This window comes from Tursiops truncatus, chromosome 1 (genome assembly GCF_011762595.2).
Source record: "Tursiops truncatus isolate mTurTru1 chromosome 1, mTurTru1.mat.Y, whole genome shotgun sequence".
In the NCBI taxonomy this organism is placed as follows: domain Eukaryota; kingdom Metazoa; phylum Chordata; class Mammalia; order Artiodactyla; family Delphinidae; genus Tursiops; species Tursiops truncatus.
The window spans coordinates 88,343,137-88,368,191 of record NC_047034.1 but is presented as its reverse complement, the minus strand read 5'-3'; the positions used below and the strand labels follow the sequence as shown (position 1 = coordinate 88,368,191).

The window sequence follows — 25,055 nt, the reverse complement described above, 5'->3', positions numbered from 1 at the left end:
AATAAAACAAAATCCCTGCCTTCAGGAAGAGGGTCATCTAATGGAAGCAACCCAAGTACCCATCAACAGATGATTGGAGTAAGTAGCTGTGGTGCATTGCGTGCATGTGTACACACATACACACACAATGAACTATTACTCAGCCATAAAAAAGAACAAAATAATGCAATTTGCAGCAACATGGATGGACTTAGAGATTGTCATACTGAGTGAAGTAAGTCAGACAGAAAAGGACAAATATCATATGATATCGCTTATATGTGGAATCTAAAAAGTGGTACAAATGAACTTATTTACAAAATAGAAATAGAGTTACAGATGTGGAAAACAAACTTATGGTTAACGGGGGGAAGGGGACGAGGGATAAATTGGGAGATTGGGATTGACATATACACACTACTCTATATGAAATAAATAACTAATAAAGACCTACTGTATAGCACAGGAAACTCTACTTAATACTCTGTGATGACCTACATGGGAAAAGAATCTAAAAAAGAGTGGATATATGTATAACTGAATCACTTTGCTGTACACCTGAAACTAACACAACATTGTAAATCAACTATACTTCAATAAAAAATTTTTTAAAAGTCACACAAGGAAGCAGAAAAAGAACGAAATATTGCCATCTACAAAAACATGGATGAACCTAGAGAATATTGTGCTTACTGAAATAAGTCAGACAAAGAAAGACAAATACTATATGATAACACATGTAGAATCTAAAAAATAATACAAATGAACATATATACAAAACCGAAACAGACTCACAGACACAGAAAACAAACTTGTGGTTACCAAAATGGGGGGTGGGGGGTGGGGAGGGATAAGTTAGGGGTATGAGATTAACAAAGGCAAACTACTATACATAAAATAGGTAAGCAACAAGGATTAACTATATAGCACAGAGAATTATACCCAATATCTTGTAATAACCTATAATGGAATATAATCTGCAAAAATATTGAAACACCATGCTGTGTACCTGAAACTAACACAATATTATAAATCAACTATACTTCAATTTTTTTAAAAAAAGAAGAGGGTCATCTAATAAATTGCATGAAATATGTATAGGATTCAGCAAGATTTCAAAGGCGTATGAAACAGGTCTACCAGAAATAGTGAGGGTCTTACAAGAAATGACTCTTGGAAGATGATCAAGAATGTGCTATGTAAAGGCAGGAGATGATGTAAGAAACAGTATCCCAGATAAATGAAGAATGTATAAAAGCAAAGAGGGGGCGCTTCCCTGGTGGTGCAGTGGTTGAGAGTCCGCCTGCCGATGCAGGGGACATGGGTTCATGCCCCAGTCCAGGAAGATCCCACATGCCACGGAGCGGCTGGGCCTGTGAGCCATGGCTGCTGAGCCTGCACGTCCGGAGCCTGTTCTCCGCAACAGGAGAGGCCCGTGAACCACAAAAAAAAAAAAAGGCAAAGAGGTATCAAATAGCATGGTTTATGGAGAATCAGAAACTAATATGAGGTTCCACTTCTGATAATGGTGGAGTAACTTGTACCTGGCTAACCTTTCTGCAAATAACAATTAAACCCTAGATTAAATACAAAAAATATTTGAAAGCACTGAAGAAAAAAAAAAAAGCTGGCATAACTAGAGGGAAGTCAATCCTTGAAAAAGGGAACTTTAGGGGGTGAGACTGAAGGGTATAAGGCCTTCCAGCTGAGAGCACTCCCCAGTCCACACAGTGTGAGCTAGAACTCAGGCAGAAAGCTGCAGTTTTACAGGCTTTGGAGAAGTCAGGCTTTTGAGAAGTTCGGCTGCCAGAACAGCTGAAAAGTGGTGGGCAGGTTTCATTTTTTTCCAAAACAAGAGGAAACCACAATGAAAAATACACCAAAATCTACTGTATAAACTGTGCCTAAATCCTTGGTCATCCCTAAAACTGAAGATGCAAGGGAGACTCCAAAGAGCCCAGGGAAAGCAACAGATTGAAGGCTAAATAACTGAGCAGAGATTTCATCTGGTGTCCACTAGGTGAGGGACAGAGTTTGCATTCTGAAGTACAACAAAGTAAACTCCCTGCATGAATAAAAATCAATACCTTCCAAAGGAAGATAACAGAAATCCAGAGTTTCAACAATGAATCCCAATGTGCAAAATACATTAAAAAATGACTAGACGTGAAAAAAAGTGACTCATAGTTAAGAGAAAATGCAATCAATAGAAACTGAGCCTGATATAACCTAAAAGTTGGAATTAGCAAATAAGGCCTATTGGTGAACAAGCAGTTACTAAAAATATGTTCAAGGGCTTTTTGGGAAGTACAGTCACAATGAACAAACAGATAGGAATATCTCAGAGAAAAATTATAAATAAAAGTAAATTCTGCAACCAAAAAGTACAATATCTGAAATGAAAAATTCATTATTTATGAGCAGATTGCTAATAACTCAAGAAAGTGTCAATAAATATTGAAGGTAAATCAAAAGAAATAATCCAGACTGAAGAATACACAGAAAAAATGTTTTTTTTAAAAAAGGAACAAAGCCTCAAAACTGTGGAACAATATCAATCTGTCTAATATTGTATACTCAGAAGGAGAAAAAGGGGCAGAAAAAATTTTTGAAGATATAACTGCCAAAAACTTCCCAAACTTGATGAAAGACATAAACTTATAGATCCAAAAAGCTCAGCAAACCCCAAGCAGGAAAAAATACAAATAAATCACACTTAGGCACATCAAAATCAAACTGCTGAAAACTAATGACAAGGAGAAAATCTTGAAGGCAGCCAGTAGAAGAAGAAAAAATAGAAAGAAAGAAACATTACATACAAGAGAATTAAGGATAACTGTTTGTCAGAAATAATGGAGGCCAGGAAACAATGGAATGACATCTTTAAATTCTTTGTACTATCATGACGAAACAACTGCTTCAGACATGGCCCTTGCGATGTTTTATATATAGACACTGTTGACTAAGGGGTTTATATATCAGATGTTCAACTAATTGAAGTACATGCAAGCTGTCCTCTAGAAGTTCTCCAACTCAATGGGATTGAGTGTACTATTTTCTAGGAAAGCTAAAAGTCTTGTTTTTAAATTTTTGTTTATTGTTTTGTTTTGCTCAACTTCTACCAATGATAAGACACTAAAAAATACAGATGAAATCTTACCTTTTTTTGTCAAATTTTTCCATACATTCTAGAGGCTGAATGAACTGAAGAACTTCATCCCATTGACCATCAAGGATTAGCTGCCTATATAAAGAAAAATCCACACATGCTATCAAATTTGTGTTACACTAATTAAAAGCAGAAGAGATGACAAGATAGCATTAGACCTTCACAAAGCAGGTAATGAGAATAACATTTTACTTGGTTTCTCAACCCCTATAATAAACTTCCTCACAACTTATGTGTAACAACATATGCTATATGAGAAGAATTTGTGAATCTGCACCCACTCCTCATTCTAAAATTTTTTTTTACCTATGTAAAAACATTGAACTAAGTCTAAAAGTTTCTTTATTTCCCCACTAATCTTATAGTTTAAAGTTATTCTGTATTACTTAGGGGCCAATGTGTTGGTATGTTCCAGTCTCACTAAGTCATTGGTTCTCAACTGGGTGCAGTTTTGCCCCCTGGAGAAATCTGGCACTGTCTGGGGACAGTTTTGGTTGTCACAACTAGGGTGCGACTGGCATCTTCAGGGTATAGGTCAGAAGTGCTGCTAAACACCCTACAATGCACAGGAAAACCCCCACACTCACACAACAAAGAACCATCTGGCCCAAAATGTTAACAGTACTGAGGTTGAAAACCCTGCTCTAAACTGTGAATTCAACATCTTTGAGGCATTTAACACTAGAGTTTATATTCTGAGAATGAAAATAGTAATGAATAATATCATATTTCATCCTACTTAAGTAGTCTACAGGAACTTCTAAAAGTTATAAGGCATTCAGATTACTGTTCTTTCATAAAAGTAATTTCCCTATTTATGCTTTTTTAGAACAGAAAATTTAAAAATAGGCAGGAAGTTTTCCAGAGTGGAGCCAGGGAGGGTGGGCGTTTAGGCTGCACCGACCCCTCAGCCCCCCTCCAGGAGACATTTCGGATCCAGGACATGTCGGGATTGAGGAGATACGAGGTAGCGCTGGAGGCTGAGGAGATCTACTGGGGCTGTTTCTACTTTTTCCCCTGGCTGCGCACGTGGTGGAGGGAGCGGAGCTCAGCGCACCCTCAGGAGCAGAAGCTGGAGCCTCTGCGGGGCCTGATGAGCTGTCTGTCAAGCAGACTGGGCACTGCTCCCCAGCGCTCCGGTCGCAGCCTCCCCCGCCGCACCCCCGCTGCCACTGCCCAGCCAGCCGGTGCATTAAAGATTTAAACCGAAAAAAAAAAAATAGGCAGGGAAGATCTACAAAGGATTGCCAACTTTTGATTCGACAAAGAATGAATATTAATAAAAAGCAATCACAATATGTATCATAATCATTTTATAAAGGGACATTTTATTTTATTTTGTTTTTTAAAGGTTTTTTTTAAATTTATTTATTTTATTTATTTATTTTTGGCTGCATTGTGTCTTTGTTGCTATGCACAGGCTTTCTCTAGTTACGGTGTTGCGGTGCACGAGCTTCTCATTGAGGTGGCTTCTCTTGTTGCAGAGCACGGGCTCTAAGCGCACAGGCTTCAGGAGTTGTGGCTCACGGGCTCTGGAGTGCGGGCTCAGTAGTTGTGGCGCACGGGCTTAGTTGCTGCGCGGCATGTGGGATCTTCCCGGACCAGGGCTGGAACCCGTGTCCCCTGCATTGGCAGGCGGATTCTTAACCACTGCACCACCAGGGAAGCCCTAAAGGGACATTTTAATATTTCAAAAGTAAGAAGGACACAATTTCAAAGGCCGGCAGCCCTTTAAGATGAATACATTTAGTTTAATGAAAAACTTACTATCCTGTAATTTCACCTAAGACCAGTAAAACTTCATAACAAACCATCAGGTTTCTGCATGGGGATATCTGAGAGCCACTGCTAAATTCCAGAAGTAGCAATGACAGAGCCCAAAGAATACTGCCTTAGTACTGGTTCCTGACTATATCGTTGACTAAGCTCCCTGGGGCTGAATGTCATTCATAATGTCAAATACAGGGAAGTGCAATGAGTTTAAATAAACTCTCCTAATAATAAAGCTTTTTAAAAAGCTCCTTCTTCATGAGTTAGAAACATTTCATTTCTTAAGGCTTTCCTAGCCACAAAATGCTACATATCCAAGAATCTGTACTTCTTATCAAGGACATTTGGTATCACATAAGCACAGAATACATTTCTGCCTGGAAATTTGGGTTTTTCTTTTTCAATCCAATTCAAGGAAGGATATATTTAGTTTTCCATTTTGGCAAACATGTTGACTCCCTTTTGCTCTGTAATTCCACTTCCAAGAATCTTGTTTTAAGGAAATAATTCAAGATACAGAAATAGTCACATGTATGAAAGATGCTCAGTAGAGCATGTATTTAAGAAAAATTGCAATTTAATTGTCTAAAAATAGGGGAATCATTAGGAAATTAAGTAAATCGAAAATTTTCAAAGCATAAATTTGTAATCACATAGAGAATTCTTATAATGTTAATGGATAAAGCAGGATACAAAATTCTAAATGCAACAGAATTGTTTCTTTTTTTCAATATGCACAGAAAATTATCAGTAGTATGTGTGGATGGTGGGCTGATTTTTCTTCTTTATTTTTCTATATTTTCTACAAAGAATATTTTATATAACGAGTATGTTTTACTTCTATAGCATAAAAAAGGTATTTCAGAAATATTTTTTTAACTTTACAGAGTCTCTGATTTCTTAATCAAATATTTTTTATGATGATGCCACAAACACAATAGAGTTGTGACTCTTTTTAATGAATCTCTGGATCTTACTCCTGAAAACATTCTACAGAAAACTTTGTTTTGTAAACGTTCTTTATAAAAATAAACATTTAAAAAACTATACTTTGTCTTTTCATAATTACAAAGGTCTATCCATACTGTACCTATTATCTTATTAATACTTAACGTTTCTTGGAATGAGCTACAAACCTCACAGTGCTAATGAAATCATACCTCAGGAAAAGCATATCATCTGAAAATAGGCCATTTATGACTCCACTTTCCTTCTCAAGGGCCAACATACTAATGTGAAGCTTCTTTGAATTCAAGAAGTCTAAAATTAGCTTAATGATTTCAACCTCTTTTACATTCACTGTTTCTTCAGCCGTCATGTTGATAACCTAAATATTAAACAGAACAAAAACAAAAATTAGTTCTATTATTTCTAAGCATTATTAACTATCTGAAAACTTCACATAACAAGTTTCTTGGAAGTATTTAATACAGTTATTCTAAGTGAAACTAATGTAATATTTGTCAAAACCAAGTCATTCTTTAAGGTGTGATATAGGAATGGCTATGATTTTAAGTCCTTATCTTTGAGAGATACACAATGGAATTACAGATTGATATGAAGTTTGTGATTTGCTTCAAAATAATACAAGCAGCAGCATGTGGGAGGAAGTAAAGATAAAACAATAATCACAACCATTAAAGTAGGATAATGGGTAATTGGAGGTTCATTATATTTGCTATGGTCTAAATGTTGGTCTCCTCCCAAAATTCATATGTTGAAATCCTAACCCCTAAAGTGATGGTATTAGGAGGTGGGGGGCTTTGGGAGGTGATTAGGTAATGAGGGCAGAGCCCTCGTGATTGGGATTAGTGCCCTTACAAAAGAGACCACAGGGACTTCCCTAGCAGTCCAGTGGTTAAGACGCTGTGCTTCCACTGCAGGGGGCACAGGTTCGATCCCTGGGTCGGGGAACTAAGATCCCACATGCTGCGCGGCTTGGCCAAATAAAAAAAATTTTTTTAATAATAATCATACGCTGCGATCTATTGAAAGTCAGCCCTCGACACAAGGGTTTGTCGCTACCACCGCCGCCACGGTGGCGGCGGCGGGGCCCGGGAAAGCTCGGCGTCCGTTCCTTCCTTCCTCCCTCCCTCGCTCTCCGGACTCCCCCACCCAGCACCCCGCGGGCGGCGTCCTCGGCCCACCCTCGGCGGCTGCCCACCGTCTGCGCGATGGGAGCGGCGGCAGGTCTCGGCGCGCATGTTCCCGGACCGGCCCGCGCCGGTCTGTCGGGGGAGGCGCCCGTCCCGCCGAAGGAAAAGGGGGGCGAGAGGTCAGGGGGCGCCCCTGGCGGCGCCCCCCGGCCTCGGCGCGCCGCGCCTCCTCCCCACCCCGCCGTGGGCCTCGCCCACGGGCTGGACGGGGAAAGGGGGAGGCGGGTGCTGACCGAGAGGCGGGGGACGTCGCAGGGCGGCCCCGTGGGCCCCTTTCCCGGGGGGCCGTGGGGGCCGGAGGGGCGGCGGCACGCGCGTGCCGCCGAACGCATCCGTGTCTGGGTCCTCCGCCACCCTCGGCGCAGGGGGTGGGCCGGGGTTCCCGGCCGCTCGCGGCCCTTGCGCTCTTCCTAAAAAAATCATCATCATCATCATCATCATCATAAAAAATAAAAGAGACCCCAGAAAGCTAGTTCGACTCTCTCCATGAGGATAAAATGTGAACTCAGCAGTCTGCAACCGGGAAGAGGGCTCTCACCAGAACGGAACTATGCTAGCACCCTTATCTCAGACTTCCAGCATCTATTGCAGAACTGTGAGCAATAAATTAATGCTATAAATAAACCACCTAGTCTATGGTATTCTGTTATAGCACCCCAAATGAACTAAGACAATATTATTCTGTCTACTCCTACATACGTTTAAAATTTGCCATAATAAAGAATATTTTAAAAAATCACTAATAACCAAACCATGTTTAGCTATGCCCTACACACTAATTCAATAAGCACTTACTGTCTTTTCTCTGTGATAGACACTGTCCTGTATAGTCAGGACACATTGGCTCTGTCCTTAAGAAACTTATAGAGTGTAGCAGCAACAAGTAAAATGTTGTACCCTATACTTTGGAACCAAACAAAACAAGGTTAGTTAAAATGTGCAACCTTAAGTCATATTGGTACTACCAACTTAAACATCAGTGATATTTCAGCTCTCTCAAATCCCTTCTCTCACTTGTAAGTCTGCAGTGATACAACTGAGCACACAGGTTAATTCATCAAGAATTAGAACTAGGAGGAATTCTGAAGATCATTAGATTAACACTCTCATTTTAAAGATGAGGCCACACAAGTTAAATGGCCTAAGTTGCTGCAGTTTTCAAATGTTCACGCTCAGAGCAGTACAAAAGACTACCAAGCTAAGCGGACTAGCTGCAAACAGACCTCATCAGATGAAACAGACTGTAAACGTATCTTTCTCACAGGACCAATTATCTTCTCACAGGACCTATCTTCAACCAAATTCACAGAAACATAAACATATGCATGTATGCACATGGGTTTATTTTTTGTCTACTATTTTGACAATTTATTTCTTCATAATGAGAAGTACAAACATCTAGCAGACTAGAATGTTCATCAGATGAATACATTTTCTCTCTTAGGTGGACAAGGTGATAGAGTAAACAAGGGACAGAGCATGGAAAAATAATTATGATTCAAATACTTAATGACATCAGACTAAGCTAATCTCATACAACCATCTCCACAATAAGGACATGCCTACCTCAGGAAACAGACAACTCACAAATCTCTCTCCCCCAACAGGCCAGCCACCCAATTCCTCATGCTTTGGGTTTCCCTTTGCTATCTTCTGAGCTGACCACCCTTCTCTTCATAGACTTTGTCCAAAAGACTCTGTACAATAAAGTTAATGATATTTCCATTCAATAAATTCTGATCATATTTCAGAACTGTGTCTCTGAGATTAGCAATTTTAGCATTCCCCAAATCTTCAGATAATTCTTACTAGAAAAGAATGGCTTTTGCTAATTTAACTCTCAGAAAAATAATTGTAAACTCCCCTCGAATCTTAGAGGGCACTTCACTTAAATCACCATATACCAATCACACAACTTAATACAGAACTGAGACTATAATTTTCTAATGTTCAATACATCCAATGATATTAAACATTTTATAGGCCTCATTCAACATTCAGTCTAATACTAAGTAACTCTGGAGTTACTACGAATCTATGGCAATAGTCCCACAAGTTTCATGCTGCCATCATTTCTGATTAATAAAACCTAAGAGAAAAAGAAGTAGTATATTCTTACAGATACATATTTTACACTGACTTTATATCTAGAATTTGAATAGATACAAAAAATAGATCTTAATTACCCTAGAATTATTCAGGGTTTTAAAAAATTCATTTAAAAAATAAAAAATAATTCATTTAAAAAGATAAGTTTTAATTCTATACTGTAGAATTCCCAGTAGAAAAGTATGATATTTTAATCACCCAACCCAGAATTTTAACTCTTTTTTTTTTTTTTTTTTTTTTTTTTTTTTTTTTTTGCGTTATGTGGGCCTCTCACTGTCGTGGCCTCTCTCGTTGCGGAGCACAGGCTCCGGACATGCTGGCTCAGCGGCCATGGCTCACGGGCCCAGCCGCCCTGCGGCATGTGGGATCTTCCCGGACCAGGGCACGAACCCGTGTCCCCTGCATCGGCAGGCGGACTCTCAACCACTGCGCCACCAGGGAAGCCCAGAATTTTAACTCTTATAAACTTTACTGTTGCTGGATACAACATAAAACATAGACACATAACATAATGACTATATCTTAGAATTATTCTTTTGTAACCCACCCTGTGTTACTGAAACATTTGTAGAGGCTCCCAAAATCCTAACTATATAATTTAGAAATTAGATATGTATATATTTTTAAACATAACATAAAAGCATGATTCATTCTTTAATTTCCTTAAACTACTAATCACTACAAAGCTAGAATTTTTTGCTAATTCAGAGGAGTAGAATTCAATAATAAATGCCTCTTCCCCTCCCCTCAAGGGGACTACAAATCCAAAGTAAGATTTAACTAGCTTAGGAACCACTAAAATGATTTTTTAATCAGATGTACAGTATGTAATAGGTGTTATAAATTAACACTTATTAACTTAAGCAAAAACATCAATGAAGAAATGTTTCTTAAAAAGTACAGAGTAGATGCTTTTGTTTGCAACTGTTCTAACAGCTATTCAAGGGAATTCCCTGGCGGTCCAGTGGTTAGGACACTGTGCTTTCACTGCCGAAGGCATGGGTTAGATCCCTGGTCAGGGAACTAAGATCCCACAAGCCACGTGATGCAGCCAAAAAAAAAAAAAAAAAGAAGCCATTCAAAAGGATAAAGCTCTGGCCCTTTAATCTGACTATTTAGCCAAAGTCAGCCTTGATAACATCTTAGGTAGACCTGCCAGCCCATGGTACATGTGAACAATTACTCATCACGCACAATTTATATAGGACCAACAATAAAGTGTATTCCACTGAAAACAGAAAACAAAATGGGGGAGGAGGAATCAGAGTGTTTCAGTATTTCCGTATTAAATGATAGATTTACTGTAAAAAAAAAATCACAGAAACATGAATGCTATGAATTTTCCTTTAAGAAATAAATGTTTACTTATATTCAATATCTGGACTAAGTGAGGTAAGGAAACAAGAGTTTTCTTTAAAAATAAATATATCTGGAAACCAGCTGGAAAGTGGTTAGTATTTTAGTACTAATATACAATTAACACCTACAGAAACTAAATTCCAGATGGTGTCTCTATATGGACTCCTGCTGATTACTGTCTTAGTGAATCAAGATTAGAAGAATGTATTAGAGGGCAAGAAATAAAATTATTTTTAGAAATCTAAGATTAAAGGTAAAATGTTAACAACAGATAAGAAAAAAAAGAATGGTAATAGAAATATATTGACTTCTATGTATATTTCCATACATAGATACGGAAAAAGTTTCATGAAAAATATATCAGTGGTAGCTTTCTAGCCAAATATAAATAGATATTTAAATGTTCCTTTGCAATGAGGTTCTTCTTCTACTTACTTACAATACAGATTAGAAAGGAAGAAAAATGCACAAGGCTAAGAATGATTCAGAAGCATAAGGCTGAGAATGATTCAGAAGCATAAGATTAAGGGAATTAAGGCACAGCCACTAAATATTTTATAATCAAGAAAAAAGTGCATAAAAAGGCTCCATTAATCCCCATCTCCATCCTAAACAATAAACACCACTTTCTTTCACCTTCCAAGAATTACAGAGTGCCTAACGCTGAACAATAGTCCTTTACCATTCCAGTTTACAGGCAAAAATGCAGATAAGGAAATGAAGTACTATGAAGCTTTTTCATAAAATATCAAACTGCAACATAAGACTATGGTACTTTTTCCTTAAAAAAAGAAAGAAAAAAAGAGTGAGAAAAAACTTGCTAGCTATCTCTTTAATAAAATAGCATTCCAAAAACTTATGTTGCTGCCAGATCATTTAATTGTAAATGTTTGGTCCTTCAGGAATATAAATGTGACACTGCAAGTCACAATTTCTATGGGCCTCAATTTCTTCATACATAAAATAAGAGGGTTAGTTTGGCTAATTTCTATGATTTCCCTTCAACTTTTATAATTTGTTTTAACTCACATTTCAGTAACAGGAAGTATATATTCTTAGGGGGAAATAGCAAGTCTGGAATAATCAGAAGTCTCTGATCCTTAGGTCAGTTTAATAAGAAGAAAGAAAATAGACTTGTTTTAGATCATTTAAGTAAACAAACAAAAGAAAAGCCCTTCTAACTGCAAGGCTCTGTCACGTCTGCTAATCGGCTAACATGGATGCAGTGTGTGTCCCTTCTTACTGTTGACAGCTGTTCTCTATTCATCAATTATTTTAATTTACCTTCTGGAACTGTGAATGATTTTTGGTGTGAAGAACAAATTATGTTTAAAGCAGGTGCAGCTTTATATAGCTATAAAAAGAAAAGAATCAATTAACATAAACAATATGTTGTGTATATGCATAAAATATCTCTGGAAAAAGACACAAGAAATTGATAAAAATGGCTGCCTCCAAGAGGGAAAACTGGATAATAAAGAATAGAAATGGAAGATTTTTCACTACATACCCTTTTGTACCTTGTCAATTTTGTACCATGTACAATTATTACCTATTCCAAAAAATTGAAATATTATACATGAAACATAAATAATGAATTTCCAATTGCAAAAAACTGGAAAGAACTAGAAATATAATGAATATAATGTATTCACTGTGTATATAATGAAGCAATAACATTTCAGTGTGATTTGTATTTCTTTTATAACCTGAGACCTCTTCTCAGATCAGATTCAAATATTATTTCAATCTTTCTTTATGAGATTAAAGTATTTGAATTGTTTGCATATTCGAACCCACAAGTATTTAAAAAACATACTTAATTACTAAAGTACTAAAAATGTACAAGATAAGCAGACACAGGCTGTATAATTGAGTCACATAAAAACCAGAAAAGGTGGACTTCCCTGGTGGCGCAGTGGTTAAGAATCCGCCTGCCAATCCAGGGGGAACAAACGGGTTCGAGCCCCGGTCCGGGAAGATTCCACATGCCGCGGAGCAACTAAGCCCATGCGCCACAACTACTGAGCCTGCCTGCCTAGAGCCTGCGCTCCGCAACGAGAGAAGCCACCACAATGAGAAGCCTGTGCACCACAACGAAGAGTAGCCCCTGCTCGTGGCAACTAGACAAAGCCCACGCGCAGCAACAAAGACCCAAAACAGCCAAAAATAAAAATAAATAAATTTATTTTTTAAAAAAACAGAAAAGATAAATTTAAAAATTGCTAAATTTGGCACTAAAAATGTAAAATGTAAATCTTCCATTTAACAGAAGTTGCCATAAAGTTAAAAGACAAGGGACAAACAAGGACCAAATACAATACATATAAACAGCTAAGTGATTATCATCTAGAACATAAAAATAGCATCTTCAAATCAATATCTCCCCCAAAATTCCAGTTGAACAATAAGCAAAAAATCCAGACAATTCACAGAATTACAAATAACCAAAGAATTTATGAGAAGACGTTCAACTTCACTAGTAATATTAAAGATACCATTTATGGAAAAATTTAAAAGACCTGATAATATATAGTGTTGGCAAGAGTGTAAATGCCCCTTAATATGCTGTGTTAAGACTATAAATTGGGACTTTTTTTTTTTTTTTTGCCTGTATTGGGTCTTTGTTGCTGCACACAGGGTTTCTCTAGTTGCGGCGAGCGGGCTACTCTTCATTGTGGTGAAGGCTTCTCATTGTGGTGGCTTCTCTTATTGCAGAGCACAGGCTCTAGGCACATAGGCTTCAGTAGTTGCAGCACGCGGGCTCAGCAGTTGGGGCGTGCAGGCTCAGCAGTTATGGCTCGCAGGCTCTAGAGCACAGGCTTAGTAGTTGTGGCACACGGGCTTAGTTCCTTGGCGGCATGTGGGATCTTCCCAGACCAGGGATTAAACCCATGTCCCCTGCACTGGCAGGCAGATTCTTAACCACTGTGCCAACAGCGAAGTTCTGGGACAGACGTTTTGAAAAAGAATTTGACAGCATGAAATTTTCATCTATGAAAATTTTAAATGTATATACTCTTTGACTCACTGATTCCAATTCTATTTCTAGGAACCTATTCTGCAAAAATACTTGCAAATATATATAAAGATACATATACAAAGATGTTCCTTAAGATTTGCTCGTAATAGAGAAAAACTAGAAACAAACTGAGCTCTCGATAGGAGAATTGTTAAATTATGGTAAATTCACACTATAGAATACTAATGCAGTGATGTAGATCTACTGTACCTTAACAATAAAAAGGCACATCACAGAACAATACAGCTATCAATAAATATTTGTTGAATGGATGAATATAAATAGGCCAATTTATCTTTTTTAAAAGGGAGGGCATAATATCTCTGTGTCTAAATAAATGACAAAGAGAGGACTGGAGAGATACTTATCAAACTGTTCAGAGTGGTTACCTCTGAAGAGAGGAATGAGATTGGATAGAGGGTGGGGAACTAGGAAGGGAAAGGGGTTGAAGGGAGGTTTTTTACTCTTTATCGTTTGTATTATCTGAATGCTTTACAACCAATATATATTCATGCATTACTTGTACATTTATACATACATTTCTTATATAAATAAAATTTTTAATTTTACACAGAAAAAACTGTGAAAATGAAAAAAAATTATAGAATTAGATCTCAAAAGTTCTCTTCTATATCAAGGTACCAGGTAGAATAGAATCCCAAAGATAGGATCAACTGCTACATTTACAATGCAAAAACTATTGAGTACAAAAACTATTCTAGGATCTTTACTTATATTGTTTAATTGATCTTTATAACAATCTTACAAGATTGGCAATTTCATCCCCATTTTACAGATGAAGATACTAAGCTTTGTAAGGTTAAAAAATTAGCCCAGTATTTATATTAAGGCTGAACATCTCACTAGCAGCTGAATACTTCTTTCAGAAGTGTGTCAGGACATAAATCCTGATATCAACATCCCTGTCAACACCATCCAGGAAATCTCTTAAAAGTATCTGAGGGAACCTATTTAATTGTGTAACAAAACAAAGAGGCAAAGAGGAGGAAAAAATATATATATTTAGATTAACTTTTAGATCAATTTTTCATTAGTTCCTTAAACATCTGGGCTGCCTTATCTTGATAGTCAGGCAAGAAATTGCCTCCTCCTCCCCAATTCATATCCTAAGCTTTGTAACAATAAAAATTAGAATTTCTGACTGTTAAAGAGTAAAAGAAATAAGAGACATAGAGGAGAGGCAAAGAGAGACAGAGAGATAGAAATAGGAAGGGACGGAAGGAAGGAAGAAAATACGGCAGACAAAGGTTAAAACCCTAGAACAAGATTGGAACCATAAGTTGACCAGATTCTAAAGCTCTTCCTACTGTATCACACTGATTCCCAAGAAAGGGAAGGGCATCAATACTTTACAAAAGCAAGGAAAAACATAAAATGGATAGAGTCATCTAAATATGCCAAAATGAAAAACCTTCATTTTACTGAAATAATATATAAAAATTATTCCAACAGAGGTCCATAGTTCTATGATTCTTCAAATTATTTTTCTATTAAACAATGTTAATAGGGTGAGTAAACAAGCTAGAAGTCTACATTAATAACAATCTAACCAGACTTTTTTTTTTTTTTTGCGGTACACGGGCCTCTCACTGTTGTGGCCTCTGCCATTGCGGAGCACAGGCTCCGGATGCGCAGGCTCAGCGGCCATGGCTCACGGGCCCAGCCGCTCCGCGGCACGTGGGATCTTCCCGGACCGGGGCACGAACCCATGTCCCCTGCATCGGCAGGAGGATTCTCAACCACTGCGCCACCAGGGAAGCCCTATTTTTTATTTTAAAAGATCTCTCCAGGTCTAATAAAATATACTTCCTAACCCTACTTGATAAACCACACTTAATTTTTTTTTTTAAGATAAAGGATGTTCGTTTATTTATTTATTTATTGGCTGCGTTGGGTTTTCGTTGCTGCGCGTGGTCTTTCTCTAGTTGCAGCGAGCGGGGGCTACTCTTTGTTGTGGTGCACAGGCTTCTCATTGCGGTGGCTTCTCTGGTTGCGGAGCACGGGCTTCAGCAGTTCTGGCGTGCAGGCTCAGTAGCTGTGGCACACAGGCCCAGTTGCTTCATGGCATGTGGGATCCTCCCTGACCAGGGCTCGAACCCTTGTCCCCTGCATTGGCAGGTGGATTCTTAACCACTATGCCACCAGGGAAGTCCTAAAGGAGTTTTAAATAGCTTATTCCTTAAATTATCACAGCACCTTATCGTAAACATTCAAATGTTTATTAAGCAAAATTTCAACCTATAAAAACACATGTAAGTAAGAAATGTAGAATTGTTTTAAGATTAATATTTGTACCAAAAATTTTAAGTATAGACTCTAATCACAAATTAATGCTACATCAACTAAGATCAAAGTGAATATTCATATAAATTCATACAGTATTCTTTATTTGCTTGTTTGTGTGTTTTTACCTTATCTGTGGTAAAAGGTATGCTTTATCTAAGAACACAATTGAACCTTTCATTATATGATGAAATCTCTAGTATTGTTTTCTGTCACACCTAAAGCCAAGGTACCAAAAGAGTGCTTTGTAAAATAGATTAAAATTATCCTTTATGTTCTTTTTTTACTCCCACACTTTTTTGTTTTCAACGAGAAAAGCAGAACTTAAAGATATGTGAGTATGCTTCAAAACTGAACTACATAAAAAATGGTTTGTCAGGTAACAAGAAAACAAACAACCCAATCCAAAAATGGGCAGAAGACCTAAAAAGACATTTCTCCAAAGAAGATATACAGACTGCCAACAAACACATGAAAGAATGCTCAACATCATTAATCATTAGAGAAATGCAAATCAAAACTACAATGAGATATCATCTCACACCAGTCAGAATGGCCATCATCAAAAAATCTAGAAACAATAAATGCTGGAGAGGGTGTGGAGAAAAGGGAACACTCTTGCACTGCTGGTGGGAATGTGAATTGGTTCAGCCACTATGGAGAACAGTATGGAGGTTCCTTAAAAAACTACAAATAGAACTACCATATGACCCAGCAATCCCACTACTGGGCATATATACCCTGAGAAAACCAAAATTCAAAAAGAGTCATGTACCAAAATGTTCATTGCAGCTCTATTTACAATAGCCCGGAGATGGAAACAACCTAAGTGCCCATCATCGGATGAATGGATAAAGAAGATGTGGCACATATATACAATGGAATATTACTCAGCCATAAAAAGAAACAAAATTGAGCTATTTGTAATGAGGTGGATAGACCTAGAGTCTGTCATACAGAGTGAAGTAAGTCAGAAAGAAAAAGACAAATACCGTATGCTAACACATATATATGGAATTTAAGGAAAAAAATGTCATGAAGAACTTAGGGGTAAAGCAGGAATAAAGACGCAGACCTCCTAGAGAACGGACTTGAGGTTATGGGAGGGGGAAGGGTGAGCTGTGACAGGGCGAGAGAGAGTCATGGGCATATACACACTAACAAACTTAGTAAGGTAGATAGCTAGTGGGAAGCAGCCGCATGGCACAGGGATATTGGCTCGGTGCTTTGTGACAGCCTGGAGGGGTGGGATAGGGAGGGTGGGAGGGAGGGAGACGCAAGAGGGAAGACATATGGGAACATATGTTTATGTATGACTGATTCACTTTGTTATAAAGCAGAAACTAACACACCATTGTAAAGCAATTATACCCCAATAAAGATGTTAAAAAAAAATGGTTTGTCAGTAAGTATAGGACTATATCTATTATATAGTGGTACATTCAGAAACATAAGAAAATATACTGAACCAAGAGTCACAAAAACTTCAAAGCTTACTAAAAATAACACAAATTATACAATATTAACTATAGAAAGAAGTACAACAGAGTATATACTAATTACCCATTAAAGTTTTCTATTCTTAACTTTTCTACTTCCTTCGCATTTATAAACTTATCATAGAATTGAGTTGGAAGGTACCTCTGTCCACTCTCTAATTTAGTACAGAATATCTGAACACTTAACTCTGAGAGATGGTCTGCCAACCTCTACATAAATGCCTCCAATAACAGAAAATTTCTATACCCCCCAAGGCACCTATGGAAGACAGTCTCTAAGGCGGTCACCAATAAGACTACTAGTGTTTTTACATCCTTTTGTAGTCCCTGGCCCTTGAGTGCGGACTGGATTTACTGACTCACTTGTACCCAAGTGCAGAGTGGAAGTGTTGGGATGTCATTTCCAAGATTTATAAAGAGATGGTAACATCCATCCTGAGGGCACGCATGTGCCCTCTCTCAGACTGCTCACTCTGGGAAGCCAGCTGCCATGTCATGAAGCAACCTTGTGGAAAGGTCCAAGTAACAAAGAACTGAGGGAAGCCTTCAGTCAACAGCCTGTGAAGAGCGGAAGCCCTCAGTCCAACAAGGAACAGAGGTCCAGGTCACTGAGCTTGGAAGGAGATCATCCCCGAGTCGAGTTTTCAGGTGAGACCACAGCCCCTGTAAGAAACTTGACTGCAACCTCAAGAGAGACCTAAAATCAGAGGCTCCCAGCTGGGATGTTGGGACCCTCAGAAACAGTGAGATAAATATTTGCTATTTTAAGCCACTTAGTTTTGGGGTAATTTGTTACACAGCAATAGATAATACAGAATTCCTTCAATTTTTTCTCAAGTATAAAAAGGCATTTTGTTTTGTTTTCTAATATTGAATTAAAATCTACTTTCATCTAGGTATGTCTTTGGGTCAGCATAATAAAAATCTGTTACATTAAAAACTTTTACACATTTGAATCTGACAATCATCAGGTCTATTTCCCTACTTCCTTCAACCATTCTTCACATACCTTCCAGATCCCCTACAATTCTAGTCATTCTCCTCTGAACATTTGTTAATCTCTCTCTTTAAAGCATCTGAAATAGAACACAATACTCCAGGTATGGTCTGGTCAACAACTGTACACAGTGAAATTAACAATTCCCATTATGTGGGTACTATACAATGAACACACCTAGACACACCTAAAGTTGCTTTACACCATCTAGTTGTGAGATATTGTTTTTTGCACTTCCCAGAATTTCATTTCAAAAGCTTTTCCTGAAGTTGGAAAGAAGACCAGCCCAATTCTGTTTCCAAGCTCTCAAAATAATGTAAACAACAAAACAGCAAAATTTACAAAAATTTGCAAACAACATATACAGTAAGGGGTTAATATCCAAATATACAAAGAACTCATACATCTCAACATCAAAAAGCAACCCGATTCCTGATTAAAAAATGGGTAAAGAATCTGAACAGACATTTTTCCAAAGATATACAGATGGCCAACGGGCACATGAAAAGATGTTCAACATCACTAATCATCAGGGAAATACAAATCAAAACCACAATGAGATATTACCTCACACATGTCAGAATGGCTATTATTGAAAAAGACAACAAATAACAAGTGCTGGTGAGGATGTGGAGAACATGGAACCCTCGTGGACTGTAGGTGAGAATGTAAATTGGTGCAGCCACTATGGAAAACAGTACAGAGATTCCTCAAAGAATTAAAAATAGAACTACCATAGGACCCAGTAATTCCACTCTTGGATATTTATCTGAAGAAAACGAAGACATTAATTAGAAAAGATATATGCACCCCTATGTTCACTGCAGCATTATTTACAAAAGCCAAGATATGGAAGCAACCGAAGTGCCCATCAGTATTTGAACTGAGAAAGAAGATGTGGTGTGTGTGTGTGTGTGTGTGTGTGTGTGTGTGTGTACACACATACACATATGCACAATGGAATATTACTCAGCCATAAAAAAGAATGAAGTCTTGTCATGGATGGACCTTCAGGGTATTATGCTAAATGAAATAAGTCAGACAGAGAGAGGTAAATACTGTATGATTTCACTTACATGTGGAATCTAAAAAACATAAAACAGAAACAGTTATACATAGAGAACAAAAAGGTGGTTGCCAGAGGGGAAGGGTGTTGGGGGAGAAAAGAAATAGGTGAGGGAAATTAAGAGGTACAAATTTCCAGTTCTGAAACAAATGAGTCATGGGTATAAAATGTATAGTGTGGGGAATATAGTCAATAACTATGTAGTATCTTTGTAGGGTGACATATTGTAACTAGACTTATTATGGTGATCATTTTGAAATGTATAGAAATATCAAATCACTATGTTATATAATAGGAACTAACACAGTCTTCAATAATTATACTTCAATTATACTTCAAAAACAAACAAACAAACTCATAGAAAAAAGAGACCAGATTTGTGGTTACCAGAGGTAAGGAGCAGGGGAAGGGAGAACTGGATGAAGGCTGTCAAAAGGTACAAACTTCCAGTTATAAGATAAACAAGTACTAGGAATGTAATGCACTACATGATAAAAATAATTAACACTGCTGTATATTATACAGGAAAGTTGTTGAGAGTAAATCCTAAGAGTTCTCATCACAAGGGAAAATATTTTTTTCTATTTTTTAAATTTTGTATCTATATGAGATGATGGATGTTTACTAAACTTGCTGTGATAATTATTTTGTAATGTATGTAAGTCAAATTATTATGCTGTACACCTTAAACTTATCCAGTGCTATATGTCAATGATATCTCAATAAAACTGGAAGAAAATAGATAAATAAATAAACAGGAAAAAATGTTAAACCAAAATGGACATTAAGGCACCAATTTTAGCTCAGTTCTATAAAGCTTTCACAAAGATTTTATGTAAGTTCCATTTTCTTTTTCAATAGATCAACAAAAGTCACAAAACATGGCACTTAATCATAGAAACTCATTCATTTCACAGAATTCATTATTTAAATCAAATATATCAACTATAAATAATATAAAAATTTTATGTCCTTTTTCATGTAGTACTGTTTCTCTATAAAATAGAGTGTTGACTTGTGAAATGGGATCAACCTCCTAGTAGAGTGGCAAGCATGTGATTGGTGCAATATAAATTTATCCCCTTTAGAACTCATAAGGTAAGGGCATTGTCCTTAGGGTTGCTAATAACATGCTATGGAAGAGCTACTGTGCTACAGATAACTATAAAAATTTACTCTGGAAAAAGTTTACCTTGTTTTTTTTTTTACCTTGTTTTTTGAAAAAATTTTAGGTGTAACTTTGAAACATTGGGAATCCTGATTAGATCAATTATGTTAAAGATGCCACATGGAGAGACTCCTACTTGTGGTAACATGTTTGAAGTAAGTATTCATTTAAAAATACTTGTGTCTATTATGTGCTGGCACGATGCTGCATCCCTGGGATACAATGATTGAGTTACTATGGTGAACAAGAAGATAAAACACAAAACAAAGGCTTCTAAGGGAGGGTGTGGTGTTTTGTAAGGTATCTTTTTACACAAACAAAAACAAACTCAAAATAAAAAGGAAGAAAAATCAGCTGAAATATGTAAGCTTTGGCTATTCAATGTAATGGTCTCAAAATTAAATGGCAAAAAAAAAAAAAAGTATTCTCAGACATGGGTCAGCACTGGATTTATAACCTGAAGACCTGGATTAAAGTCTTCTGTATAAAAATAATATACATAAAATATAAAGTAAAGAGTATCATAAAAAATTACAAATAAAATGCTATGGAAGTTCTGAGGTATCTTGCTAAGAATGGGTCTGAAGGATTGTTAATATCCTCACATGCAGAGATGGGAAGGGAAAAGTAATATTATTGTGAAAAAGTAACTAACATTTATTGTGTATCCACTATGTCAGATCCTGTGCTAACTACTCCCATCCTTCATCTATATAACACTCACAACTCTCCAGTTTCATTTTACAGATGATTACACTAATACTCTGAGACGTCAGTTACTTGTCTAAGGTCATACTGCAAAAAGTGCAGAAGCAAGAATGGGACGACCGGGTCTAAAATCCTGTGACCTTTCCACTATAACATTCTAACATATACAGGGGTGAAAACAAAGAGAGGATAGTTAGGATTCAAGTAATCTTGAGGCTAATGTCAAAGTTTTAGAAAACGGAATTCAACTTATTTCCTGTCCTATGTAGTGATTTGTCATTTATTAGCTGAGTAAGTCTAAGGCAATGCTTCTTAAACTTTTCTCCATAAGGACAGAAGAAACTGAACCCATCCCCACAGAGCCCATAAGCATAAAATTTCTTTGCAGTCCTTGAATTTTACCTAGAAATTAGTGTGAATATTACATTCTCCATATATCTTCTGTTTAATATAAAAACACTATTTTTTATCCAACTCTTCAAGTGAAATTGATGACAGCTCCATTAGTGTGTGCCATGTTCTGTGACAACAGATTTATCTCTTGTCACATTGCAGCTTATCACTAATACTCCTATTTGAAAAGCAAAGGTCGGGGGGGATAAAGTAAGCTATTTCTTGGTTATTCAAGAACCAATGATGCACGCTGAGGATTATTTAACACCAAATGAAACTCAAGTAAGAGTTATTGGTCATAGCCTTATTTTCTAAAATATGAGAATACCCTACTGAAAGCAGGAAAGCAATCCTGACCCACATATAGGGAGGAAACACCCTTTTCTCCATGTCACCACAGTAATAAAGAACCTCTGCCACGGGGTAAAGACACATCTTAATAGTTTCCATGAGCCTTTTTAAGGCCACTGTAAGAAATAAGGTCCTGGACCTAGAAATACTAAATAGATCATGCAGAAATTTTTAATTAGCCATGTCAATGCTCCATTCTGTTAAAAGGTAATCAACAGATGCCTTAAATTTTTTTCCAAAGTGCTTTCAAATACTTTACTTTGTTCAACTTCAGAGCTCATTCCGAGACTAATACCATAGCAAGTACTATCGTCTGGAAATTAAGTCACTAGTAGGGTAAGTACCTCTTCCAAGATTGCAATCAGTAGCAAAGGGAAACTTAAATCCTAGAAATCTGATTTCCAGCTTATTGAGCTACTGAGGAAAACTGCATCTTTTCATACTTATTTTGCAGCATATAGCAAAGCATATCACACACTATTTAGTAAGTAACTAACTGATAAACTCGATTTCACAAACAGAAAAAGAGGCTGAACACAATTATGTAACTAGGAACATAAGATAGTACCCCTGCTCTCTTATGATACATTCCTAGTACTGACTTTAAAAAAAAAAAAAAAAAGAAAAAGACAAGAATTAGGAAGTGGGAGGGTGGGAAGAAAACAGGTTAAAATTCCTTCACAAAAAAATTACATATCCATAATGGCATCAAATTCAAGTGTTTGTGTGTGTTTTTCCCCTAACAATACACGGTTATGGCTTAACTGGTTGGTCACTAAAATAATTTTTCTTTCCTGTGTGGAAGCAATCTACCCACTGAAACCTAAGGTAAAACTGTTCATTACATTTTCCTCCTAAACGAGGCCAAAGAATATGTCACAAAAAGGAAAATGGGCTCTTAGGCGTTTCTCCTTTCTAGTAAAATTTCAAGGCAACACGTACCAACACTGGAGACAAAAAAAATTCTACTTGGATTTACTGTAAAGAAAAGGTTTATAATGTATTAAAGCCTACATGTTAATCTCTGTGCCATTAACTTCTTGAAGCATTCTAAGAAGTCCGCAGCAAAGGGAGGGAAATAAGTGTTAGGATCATAACCTATGAATGTGGGTGGAACAAAGACTTCTCCCTTCATTATGCAGAGAGAACAAAGTTGCCAAAAACGCTCTGCTCAGATACCATGCGTGGTTACTGACTGCACCTCTGGGTACAGAAAAGAAAAAAATCAAATACTGGTCAAAGGCCGCCCCTGCCTGCCCCCGCCCCTTTCGCCCAAGGCCTCGCGCCAGAGCTGCAGCCCCAATCTCTTTCTCCCCAACATAAGAAAGCGGCTTAACCCTAAGAGTTCTACAAGCTCCCGTTCCCGTGTCTCCTACGCAGACGCCCCCGGGGCACCGGTCCAACCCGAGTTCCAAATCCAGTCGCTGCCCCCCTCCGCGACCCCGCCCAGACCCCCAAAGCCCTGCTGCCACTGACCACTGACGTCAGAAAGTCCAAACCCGGCCCCCGCGGGGCTGCCCCAGCCCCGCAGCGCTCTCCCCTCCTCCCGGCCAAGGCGTGCCCAGAATGGGACGCGAACGCGTCCCTCGGCTGTCGCTCGGGCTCGGCAGAGGGGCGAGGAAGGAATAATCAGCGCAGTCAGCCGCCCTCCCGCCCCACAGCAGCAGCGAGGTGGGCACCAACCCTGCGCTGGCTTACTGGTCAGGGGCGGGCGGTGCCAGGGCGAGGGCCGTCGCTCGGCCCCCGGAGCCGGGTTGGCAGCGAGAGAAAGGTGTGGTTCAGGAGCGGCGGCTTCCCGTCGGGGCCTGGCCCCCATCCGTCGGCGCCGGGGCCTCACCCACGACCCCAGTCGCCACCCAGTCAGCACCCAAGCCTACCCAAGACCCTTCTCCGGGGCCGCGAACGCCGCCCTTGGGGGTCGCCACGGTCGCAGCCCTGTCAAGTCGTGACAGGCGGTGACGGGTGACCATGGCAACCCGCGGTGTGCAGCGCGGCCCGACCCCGCCTCCGCCTCCCGAAGTCGCTCACCTGAGGGCTCCGGGACAAGCCCGGAGAAATCGCGGAGGAGAAAGCGGCGCGGAGGCCGGAGGACGGGGCCCCCAAGCGGCGGGCTCTGGGCTGGAAAGGGAGTGTGAGGGCGGCGGTCTGGGCTCGACGTCGGTCCTGCCTCCAGCCGCCCGCGCGTCAATCCATCTGCTCGTCAGTCTGTCTTTCCTCCCGTCTCCTCCTCCCGGGCCGGCGACCGTCAGCTCAGCCTCTCACACACTGCGGTTGTCAAGCGGCGCTGCAGCCGAGCACCAGCCCCGAGCCGCAGCCAATCGCCGCGCTTCCCCGAGGAGCCTCAGGACCCCGCCGAGCGGGGCGGCCAGGCAGGTGCCTGCGTCGAAGGGAGAGTCGGCTGGGCGGGCGCCAGCCCGGGGCAAGGTGGGGACTGGTCTGGTGGACCGGCTCCCCGCTAGCGCTCCAAGGACCAGCTGGACTAGAAGGAAAAGCCGGCGCGGCGACTGCGTGAGAGACCAGCAGCCGGCACGCAGATCCTCTGGTGGCTGATGACCCCGCGTCCCGAAATAGGGCGGAGGGAGTTGTCTCCTCCGAATCGAGAGTCGTCTGCGCATTAGAAGTGACTCTTAAGACTCCTCGCTGTTGATCTATTAATAAGGGATAACGAAATAAATCTCGCCATCTTCTCCGCTCTGCTTTTCCCGGTTCCACTTCCTTCCTGAAGACTCCAGCAGTTTAATTCCCCCTTCTTGATGCTTGAAGTATTTTTGTTATTTAACACTTAACACATTCACTGTTTTCCATCACCCGTTTTGGTTGTAAGCCCCATGACAAAAGACTTCACTAGTTCCCACCCTATCGGTGCAGCAGCATTCCACAAATATACCTGATGCTCAACCGAGCTGAATTAAGCATTCAGGGGTAAAACCATGTAGAGCTAACGAAAGAATACAGGACACAAACCTGTAAGAACTTGGTCCTCACAAAGGCTAAAAGCCAAGAGT

At 39.1% G+C, this 25,055-nt stretch overlaps 2 protein-coding genes across 6 annotated transcripts in view; one reads left to right on the top strand and one right to left on the bottom strand.

The window, feature by feature from the left end:
* The window catches only part of WDR47 (WD repeat domain 47), a 58,125-nt gene extending 33,914 nt beyond the window's left edge, over window positions 1–24,211 (bottom strand). Inside the window, exons 1-3 of one of the 5 annotated variants that reach the window (XM_019919772.3) lie at window positions 24,079–24,211; window positions 6,079–6,245; window positions 3,140–3,223 (exon numbers count right to left, since the gene is read on the bottom strand). In XM_019919772.3, coding sequence (XP_019775331.1) covers window positions 3,140–3,223; window positions 6,079–6,236 — 242 coding nt within the window. In that variant the 5' untranslated portion in view covers window positions 6,237–6,245; window positions 24,079–24,211. Of the gene's footprint in view, window positions 1–3,139; window positions 3,224–4,583; window positions 4,747–6,078; window positions 6,246–7,082; window positions 7,215–24,078 lie in introns of those variants that run through there. The other 4 variants (XM_073810085.1, XM_073810088.1, XM_073810078.1 and 1 more) reach the window with 4 other exon arrangements.
* LOC109547378 (uncharacterized) lies at window positions 4,092–4,368 on the top strand. The gene has a single exon (XM_019919775.3). It carries the CDS (start codon window positions 4,092–4,094, stop codon window positions 4,350–4,352), a length of 261 nt encoding a protein of 86 aa, XP_019775334.1. The 3' UTR covers window positions 4,353–4,368.
* Window positions 24,212–25,055: the final 844 nt, after the last annotated feature.

Excerpts from the sequence above, each read along its gene's own strand:
- LOC109547378 (XM_019919775.3), top strand. The coding sequence starts at position 4,092 with ATGTCGGGATTGAGGAGATACGAGGTAGCGCTGGAGGCTGAGGAGATC.